General features: G+C 44.4%; 1 protein-coding gene across 1 annotated transcript; it reads right to left on the bottom strand.

Moving 5' to 3' along the window:
* Positions 1–1034: 1034 nt before the first annotated feature.
* On the bottom strand, positions 1035–9384 carry KCNJ2 (potassium inwardly rectifying channel subfamily J member 2). Its single transcript, XM_053375417.1, has 2 exons — positions 9018–9384; positions 1035–2812 (listed from the first exon to the last, which is right to left on the bottom strand). Exon 2 carries the CDS (start codon positions 2595–2597, stop codon positions 1320–1322), a length of 1278 nt encoding a protein of 425 aa, XP_053231392.1. The 5' UTR covers positions 2598–2812; positions 9018–9384; the 3' UTR covers positions 1035–1319.
* Between the last annotated feature and the right edge of the window lie 495 nt (positions 9385–9879).

Raw genomic sequence — 9879 nt, 5'->3', positions numbered from 1 at the left:
AAATGTCAAATGGAGCGTAACTATGGCCTTGTTTCCGTTTGATGGCTCACAATACAATCCTATATATGTCCACTCAGAAGTAAGACATACTGAGTTCAGTAGGGCTTTTCCCCAGCTGCCTCTAGGATTGCAGTCCCTGCAAAATCCTGCTCCACTTCTAACAGGGTTCTGTGTTCTAAAAACTGGTCTGGAATGCATGACTTCCCAGCTGACTTTCTGCCACAGTCTTGCTGTTTTGCAAACAGGAAATGACATATGTCTGCTCCCTTTCACTCAGTTTCTTCTCCTCCTCCTCTTTAAGATCAGAAGTTTATTTGCCCAGAAAAGAATGGGGCAAAAAAAGGAGTCTTTTGTTTTAGAATAAGGTGCATTTAAAAAAAAAAATACTACATGCGTAAGGGCCTTTGGGGAAGAAAGATAGTCTGAAAGCAACCTGCTCTGTTTAAGTAAAAAGCTGTGCAAATGTGTGCATTTTTTCTCTTTGGTATTCACTTAGGTAGCTTTGAAATCAAAACACATTTTGGATTTTTTTTTTGGGGGGTGACTCCCATTCCATTCCCAAACACAAATTAAAAAATATATATCTTGCTGTAGGCTACTGCATGGCATTGTGTTACATAATACTTCTTATGTAACTGGATAGTACGAAGAGAAATTGATTCTAGCCACCAATCTACTGGCCTCATCAAAAGTTCAGATTCCCTAGCATCACCAGTCACTTTGACTGACAGAGAGCTTTGAAACTAACAAGTTCAACACTGAGAATTTCCCCCTTTTCTGTTTTTGTTTTGCGTTTTTGTTGTTGTTTTTTTTAAAAAAGGATATATAAAAGAAAAAAACAAATACTACACTGCGACAAAAAATAATTACAATTTGTGTTCATGTAGTTAGCAGCAACATTAAAAAAATAGTAAGGCCGTCTCTTGCCTTTGTTATGCCATTTAAAACATTCTTGTTCCCAAGAGAGAAGCATTTTGGGAGACAGAGAGAGAAAAATAGACGACAAACAATACCACTCAACCAAAGCTTGCCTGCAAGTTCAAGTTTTGTAAAAAATATATATACATAATTTATTCTACAACATATATGTGCTTTCTAGTCACGCACAGACATAGTGCTTCATGTTCCAATTCACACTTTTGCTGTACCTCCCATGAAGACAGCATTTTGAAAACCAGCCTAGCAGGACTTTTTGGCCTGCATGCCTATCTCTGTTTGACAGTACCGTCATCTGAAAAACTGTTTGCGGCCACTCCTGCATGTAGCCTGCCCGTTATTGACAGATATATTTTAACCAGAGCGGAAAACATTTCCATCAGTCATATTTCAGATTCCCGCCTTAAAGGCCTAGGCTCTAGGGGGACACCAGCTTGGCTGTGGGGCTCCATCTCTGGCTGTGTGTCTGTACTCGTGCTCTCGGGCACTCCATTGTCACTATCTTCTTCCTCTTTGCCCGTGAGGGCTACTTCGTTCTCGTAGCAAAATGAGTTTGCATTAGAGAGGATATATTTCTTTTCCGCTAAGTCTCTGGCACTACAGAGGGGTGTGTTGGGCACTTCATACGTTTTGTGGAACCTAGAATAATCCACTTTGTAGTAGTTCTTCTCTTCAAACAGTACAGGCTCATAACGGTGGCCCCAGAGGATTTCGTTTGCCAGATAGGAGCTACGGCACTGGGTAGTCATGGCAGTAGCTTCCACCATGCCTTCTAATATTACTACAATTTCAAAGTCTGTGTTGTCCATATCTTGCTTACTTAAGTCATACAATGGGCTCTCTTCATCTATTTCGTGGACAATTGTAATAGGTGACACCAAAAATATGCGGTCTATCCCACTGTCAAACCCGACGTTGATGTCGATTTGGTCTAGCGGGATGTATTCTCCTTCAGTGGTGATTCGGGATTTGAGGAGCTGGGCTCTCACGTGAGCTTCCACCAAGTGGCTTTTGCGTAGATTCCCAACCCGCCACATCAAGCACAGCTTTCCATCCCTCATAGCTATCACCGCATTGTCGCTGAAGATGAGAGTTTCGTTCCTCTTCTTCGGCTTGGCCATCTTAGCCATCACAGCACCAATGATGAAGGCATCAATGATGCAGCCAACTATCGACTGGAAAACCACCATAAAGACTGCGATGGGGCACTCGTCCGTGACACACCTAAAGCCGTAGCCAATCGTCGTCTGCGTTTCAATGGAGAAAAGGAAGGCCGCAGTGAAGCTGCGAACTTCAGAGACACAGAGTCCTTCCTTTTTATCGAGGTCCCCGTGCAATAAGGCAATCAACCAAAACACACAACCAAAAAACAGCCAGGAGAGGATGAAAGCCAGGCAGAAGATGAGCAACATCCACCTCCAGCGGATGTCTACGCAGGTGGTAAAGATGTCTGCTAGGTACCGCTGTCCTTTCTCTCCCACGTTTATGAACTGAACATTGCAGTGGCCATCTTTCTTGACGAACCGGCTCCGGCACTGCTGCCTGGTGTGTACCTTGCTCTTGCCATTCCCAAAGCCATTGGCAACAGCCATGGTGGCCAGCTTCATGCCGTCCTCTTCCGAGGAAACTATGCTGTAGCGGTTGGTTCGCACGCTGCCCATCGCTTCCGCTGTGGACTGTGGTGCTTCTGCTTTAGAAAACAGTCTGAGTTTCTGCAGAACCCTTTGGAGAAACAGTTTTGAATGCTCTCGGGGAACACACTCAGAGGAAAAAGAGAGAGAAGCCGGGGCCTCTGTCAGACCTTGACTGCGCCAAGGAACCTTCCGATCGTCGTGGCCAACTTAGCAGCCAATCATCTGCCACAAGGAGACATGGCCTGTCCTAAAAGAGAGAGAGAAAGTTGTGTCAGCAACTGTTGGGATCGCATTTCTATTTTTCTGCCCCCACGTGATCTTGTACGGATCCCGCTCCCAGCTTCGTTCATTCCAGAGGCACCTCATCTTGTTCTGTAGCAACTCAGCATAGCCGCAGGAAATCACACAGCTAATCTTAAAAGAAAGCATCATCTAATAGCTCGAGTTTTTATATGCAGAATCATAGCATAGGAAAGTACCATGAGGGTCATCTAGTCCAACCCCCTGCAACGAAGGAATGTTTTGCCCAACGTGAGATTACGAGGCTCATGCTCTACCGACTGAGCGATCCCAGGAGATTCGGCCGATACAGGATGACAACTTCAGCCAAAGATGGTATAATGAATTTAATCTAACACAGTATGCAATGACCAGAAACACATTTTTGCCAGGGTCAGGGAGTGTCTCATTTAGTCATTCTGCAAAGATAAGGAAACAAGGTAACACTCCTTAAACTGCCCAGCATTTTGCTATTGGGGCTCACTTGTCCAATTCTGGTCTCTGGCTGCATAAAACTTTTCTTAAGGGTATAAAGGGGACTCACTTTAAACTCTAGTATTACACTGCCACCAGTATGAATTGCCAATAGCCTGGAATCTTGCTGATTAGTTTTAAGCCATCCATTTTGAGAATCCGAGATCTAAGAATCCTTGATGTGATTTATACCAGTTTTAACATAAGATAGTGGTGCAGCAATAAACCTGCTAGCACATTTGCAAAACTAAGCAGGGTCCGGTATGGTTTCAATATTGGATGGGGAACTGTGTGCATTGCAGGGCCTATCTGACCCTTGAGGTCCCTTCCAACTCGATATTTTTATAATGCAATCCAAGTTTACCCTTTTGCAGTATTTGACATCCCTCCTCTTATTAAATGAAAGTTGATTGGAAGCTAAGCACTGAATTTTGTTTTCACCTTTTTTCAGAATTCAGTCCACAAAGCCATATGTTGCTAGTGAATCTAAAGCAGCTTGATGCTGGACATTGACATAGTGCCCGTTGCAAGATGTGTCTTTTGGTAGTAGAGCAAATATACAGAAACGAACCTCATGGAACTGTGAGTGAGATCCAGGTTCACCTTTATTGTGGTGAACCACAATATGTTGCTTGTGTTTTGTTTTGTTTTGTTTTGTTTTGACTAATAAATTAAGCAAGCACAGGTTGGGGCCTAAACCAAAATATGGCTGAACCAAAATATACAGACCAACATTCAACATGTATGCAAGTTACAAGGGCATTTACTATAGTAGTGAAACAATGGCCCTGATCCTGCTCTACTCATTCCCAACTAGTCATGTCTATGATGATGCATGTTCTTATCCCACGCAGCCAATCGGATGCTAATCTGCCTATGCATTTCGAAGCCTGCTTCCTTGTCTAGCTCTCTTTTGTTGCATCCATCCATTTTGCTGCCATCCAAATTTCTGCAGCTCAACTGCCTGAACAGTGTGGTTGGAACTTCGTGAATTTGCTATGTGAAGGAGCTGCCATATAGTCAGGACTGGCTCATGTCCCTATGTGTTTGTTTGTTGCTGGGGTTTGTTTTTTAAAAAAAAAATCTAACCTAGAATGCTGCTTGTTTATTTGAAAAGAGGCTTGCTGTAAGGCACATGTGCATAAGACTGCAGCCACGAAGTCTTAACCACCTCAAGCATATTCAGTCAGAAGTATGGGTCACTGGATTCAGAAGCCTAACCATGTTTACTCAGAAGTAAAACCTATTAAATGGGGATCAGGTAAGTAGGTCTTGGATTGCAGACTTACTCCCTAATGGTTAGGACTATAACTGTAGAGATGTTTCCATTTCTTTTCGTGACTCCTCGTAAGTTCAATTTAAAATGCAGCAGGTGACATAACAGTAGTCTTGCTGATATTTTACTCTTAAAATGAAGAGGAGCACTTGCTTTGCATCATACAAAATTTGACGCGCATCCTCAGTGGGTCAAAACCACAGGTCATCCCACAGCAAACATTCAAACTCAAACAAACATCAAATAACACTACATTTAAAAGTCTAGAATGGCAATTCAAATATAGAAGAATTTTCATAGGTCAAGTGACTCTCAAAGCATGGTTCCAGATGATGCTATATATACTTTTGTCTAATTCTCCAGGTCACAGCTGCATAAGGTAACCTTATATGTTAGGTACTTTCCTAGATAACAGAAAGCAGATCTTCCCATAATAATTACATATGGAAAATCTAGGCTGGATGTAGGATAGGTCTGTCCCTGGGTGCTGAATGCAGTATGTAATGGGCGACATCTTCTTGAAATTAGTCAAACTTATTATGCTTCATATTTTGGCAGCTTTCAACAATCAAGGGTTATTCAAATGTGCACTAGTTTTCTAGTTAATTTATACCTGTCTGATCATTCGTTTGCAAGGCAAAAGTTCAATTTTTCCAGCAACTAATGCTTTGTTTTTTATTTAAACAATAGCTCAGCCAATATCTAACCCCTTAGGCAAAACTACTTTCAGTGTTCAATTTGCACTATTTTACTGTTGATGTATAAACGTAGTCTAGAATATCAGTTTAAGAAAGAATCAGATTTCTGTTTATACACAAACAAAAACAGTTAACTGAAAGATAGCTTCATTGGTTTGCACATTATTCCATGTCAGAAACCACATCCTATTATTATTGTCATCATGCTGGATGCCCATGTTCAAATTACATTTGTAGGCATGCTGTTTGGGCTGATCTTTTTCTCAGATTTAAAGGAGGAAAACAAGCCAGTTTAAGGGAGGGGAGAGAGAGAGAGAGAGAGAGACTGAAAGAAGGTCTACATGAGACTTTGGAAAACTACCTTGACCTTTGGCCATTTGATCAAATTCCAAGCATCACTCCAACGTAATACCAGCTTCCTATGAAATGCCTGCTCAAATTAGAACCCTAGAAATAGCACCAAGTACCTATTACTGGCAGATTTCCACTACCAGCAATAGTAATTGTTCCATATGTTGTACATTTGCATGGTATTATTAGCTAATAGAGTTTCACCACTACGGGCACTCTGCCTCTGGAAGCAAACCCCTTATGTGCAGGTTGGCTAAAATAATTCTTAAACAAAGAGCCTGGGGTTATAACTCTTTCAAGTGTTTATAGACTAGAAGTTCATCATGCAACAAAACTTTGGCATACCACACACAACACTTATTACAGCCTTTATAGGATAACCACCCTCTCTTTTAACAACACAAATTGCCCACTACTGCTCCCACTGTAACTAGGATACAAACAGGGAGCAGGCAGAGGGACAAGTTAACCTTCACGATGAATCTCCAGACAAGGTTGACAATGGCACATTAGTGGTGGCAGAAATCTAACGTCCACAAAGTGAATGGCAAAATTCCTGCTATTTATCCAAGCAGGATCAGGTTCTGGGGATGTTTACAAGAACGGTGAAAGCATCTAACGCACACATGAATTTTGTGAGAGCCACAGAGACAACAGAACTGATACAGCAGCAGCAGACCTACAGCACAGATGTAGAATTTGGACAGGACAGGGATCAGGCCCTGTGGAATGCTTTATGAGCATATAGCCCCAGCATTAAAAGGGTAGTGCCAAAGTCTCAGAAAATTCTGAACTCTCCCTCCCTTTCAGCTGTCCAACACACACACACACACACACACACCTTCCTTTGGAAATGAAGACACCACTCACTATCTGAAGAGAATGCCCAACACCATTTCTGACGGTGCACTTCCTTCTCCCAGCCACAATTTACCAAACCCATGTTACCAACACCTGCTCTGTTCCTATACAACAAGTTCACAGTACTGAGAGGTGGGTAAAAGTCTGCAGGCTTTTCTCCCCTTCCAAGCTGTTGCTACTTCTCCTGCCTACCAGCAGTCTTCCCACACTCTACTGGAAGAAAAGAAGGGGGAGGGGAGTAAGCTGACTGCGAACCCACATGCTAGAGAAACTCCAGAGCTGGCTCCTCCAAAACCCTAAACAGAATTGGGATCAGCATCTTTCAGAATGAAGCTTCAAATCCAATGCCACTGCTAAGGTTATTAAACCACTGCTGTATACAGTGGTACCTCGGGTTAAGAACTTAATTCGTTCTTAACCTGAAACTGTTCTTAACCTGAGGTACCACTTTAGCTAAGGGGGCATCCCGCTGCCACCACTGCACAATTTCTGTTCTCATCCTGAGCAAAGTTCTTAACCCGAGGCACTGTTTCTGGGTTAGCGGAGTCTGTAACCTGAAGCATTCCGTAACCTGAAGCATCTGTAACCCGAGGCACCACTGTATTGAGCTAGCCTCATGCAACCTGAACATACCCCATAAATAAGTTCAACGCATTACGTTTACTCCCCACTGCCTCTGTAGCTGTGTTCTGCATGTATGTGTTGACAGATGGAGAGAGTCGGGGGATTTCCCCCCCACTTCCACCCCAAATAATGGGCTCTGAATCTGAGCAAACTGTGTCTAGGAACTGCGTCTGGGAGGAAGCTTTGGAGCACAAGCAGCCTTCTGAATTTAAACACATTCATGCTTGTTTGAAAATTGCAGTGATGAAATAGGTGAGAAGCATTCTTAAAAAGAAAAAAATCAGCACTCTCAGGCTGCTCAGGGTTGAGCGAACAGGGGGAGAGAAATAGTTAATGAGCAAGCAGCAGTTATTCCCCAGTTGTCGCTGCACACCTCTGCTGAGGCTGTTCAAGGCACATGTTGCTAAGTGAACCTAACTACTACCTTCCTGTGCCCTGAGTAAACAGAATGGCTGTGAGCTAGAGCTCAAATCAATAATCAGAGCAATGCCCTCCTCTTCAAGTCGTTCAGGAGTCTATTCTGCCTTCCCCTTACTGGCAGTCTATTAATATTCTCAGCTTAATTTTTAATTGTTAAGGCACAACAATGCACAGGACTGCCCCTCCAATACCTCACTGCAACGGAGGACCAAAACAATGAGGGTGGTTTTAAACAACAATGCCAACAACAAGAAGAAAGTTTGTAGAAGGAAGTGTGTGAGGGGAAAGGGGGAAGGATGAGAGGCTTTTGATCCCAGATCCTGCTTGTTTGGAGAAGATGGCAAGATATTTCTAGATGATGACAAAGTAACAACAAATGACCAGAGTCATAACCAAGAAGGGGGGGGTGTCTTTGGCAAGCTGCTTAAGATGGAAAAAGAAAGAAGTGCAGAAAAAAAGGTAAGGGGCAGAATATAGAAATTATGCACAGTGAGAGAACGAAAGAATCTGGGAAGCAGAAATATTGGGAGGGGGGAGAAGAGTGATAAGGAAGAGGTTTTCCTCACAATAGTTTTTTCAGCTGCAGAAGCTGCTTCAAGCTCTAAACATTCCTGCTACAGCACAAACTATTTTCAGATGGCAACCTCTGTAACAGGCTACAGCAGAGCCAAAATGATTTGTTCTTTATTTCTTATATTTTGCCGGGGGGGGGGTGAGCCCTGATGAATCAAGCTAAAGTGATGCAATCTCTCCCCAAACGCAAGACATGCTGATCTTTTCTTTCGATGCCTGCTTTTGGCATGGAATAATACCAAGATTTTTTTAAAAAATATAATAAAATAAGAGGGGTGGGGTACAAACAATCCACAAGTTGCTTCGGAGCATCTTGGGGAAAGGTCGACATGTGGTATTTTAGGCTCTTTTGAAATATGTTTCAGAGCTTCAGGAGGACCTAAGAGGTCTTGATGCTGTGACCTATTCCTGAGTCACAGCATAGTTGCAAACCAGAGGCAAAAAAAAGGAAATAGCAAAAATAATCCAGAGCTCAGCAGAGCTGGCAGCATTTTTTTTTTTATTTTTTTTTTTTGCTAAACTCCATCCAAAACAGTCCATTGCAAAAGCAACTAGATGCAGTGAAAGTTAAGAGCACAGAAGAACCGCCAGCAATCGCAGACAAATCTACCTGCAACAATTTCAGCAGCTACTGAATCTGGTACCTGAAAGCAAATTTATAAAATGTTTCCATTTTTGGACCTCCGGGGAAATCTCCTTGCTGCAAGCAAGCAACAAACCATTTCTTAATTCTTTCTTTCAAGACCCTCAAGCCTATTGATATGGGTGCTATAGGGTTACATTCTGACTCAAAAGAGCAACAGTTCGCAATATTCCTCTCCATTGAGAGGTGCCAAGCCACCCCGCTTCCCGAAGGTCAAAAAAGAGAGAGAAAGAGAAAGGCTTCCTTACCTGTCGGTGGATTTTAAGCTAGGCAAAAATTATATTGTTAAAAAGGGTGTTAGATCCAGAGGTGAGCAAAAAAAGGAAAACCATCCCCAAGCTCTCCCTAGCCTCAGCCTGCCGCTGGCAAGTGATACAACGGAATAAGCTACTGCCTCTCTTTTGAGCGCTGCCCATGTGATTTTTAATACCGGCTCGCCAGTCTCCGCCCACGGGGGCCTCCTCGGACCAATGAGCGCCGGGGGGCGGGGCCGGGAGCGCCTGGGGCTCCGGGGCCGCGGCTCCGCTCCGGCAGTAGGAGAGAGGGGAGCGGAGGCGACGGAGCTGCTCCCCGGGACTTCCACCCGCTTGCGCCGAGCTCCTCGTCCAGCAGCTCCGGAGTCCTGCTGCGGCTCGGAGGGAACTGAACGCGGGCGGGTGGGAAAGGGGTTGCAGGAGGACCGACCCCGGGGGCCATGCGCGTCCCAGCCCCGGTTTGCTCACTACGGGGCGGGTGGGGAAAGGGTAGGGAGAGGGATGGCCCCGCTGCGCCCTCGAAGCATTTCTGGCCCTGCGGGAGGAGCCGTGGAGCGGCCGGTGGCGGTGGATGGACGCGTGGCGGGACGTGGGAGAGCCCGAGAGGGGACTTCTACCATGGATGCTTCAGTGGAGATTGCTGCATCGCAGGGGGGTTGGACTAAAGGACCTTCGGGGATCCCGTCTGACTACAATTCTGTGGTTCTCCGCGCTGAGGAAGTGCGGCAGAGTCGGGAGGAGGGCGCGAGAAAGAGAGAGAAAGAGAGGGAGGGAGAAAGAAAGAAAGAAAGAAAGAAAGAAAGAAAGAGCCTTCAGTAACTTGGGGGGGGGGACACGTCTGGAGGAGCCAGGAAGT

Source organism: Podarcis raffonei, chromosome 2 (assembly GCF_027172205.1).
Source record: "Podarcis raffonei isolate rPodRaf1 chromosome 2, rPodRaf1.pri, whole genome shotgun sequence".
In the NCBI taxonomy this organism is placed as follows: domain Eukaryota; kingdom Metazoa; phylum Chordata; class Lepidosauria; order Squamata; family Lacertidae; genus Podarcis; species Podarcis raffonei.
Note: the sequence above shows the minus strand (reverse complement) of the source record. Positions and strands in the feature narration are given on the sequence as shown.

What these genes read in the sequence shown, in the direction of transcription:
- KCNJ2 (XM_053375417.1), bottom strand. Translation starts at nt 2,597, where the DNA reads ATGGGCAGCGTGCGAACCAACCGCTACAGCATAGTTTCCTCGGAAGAG.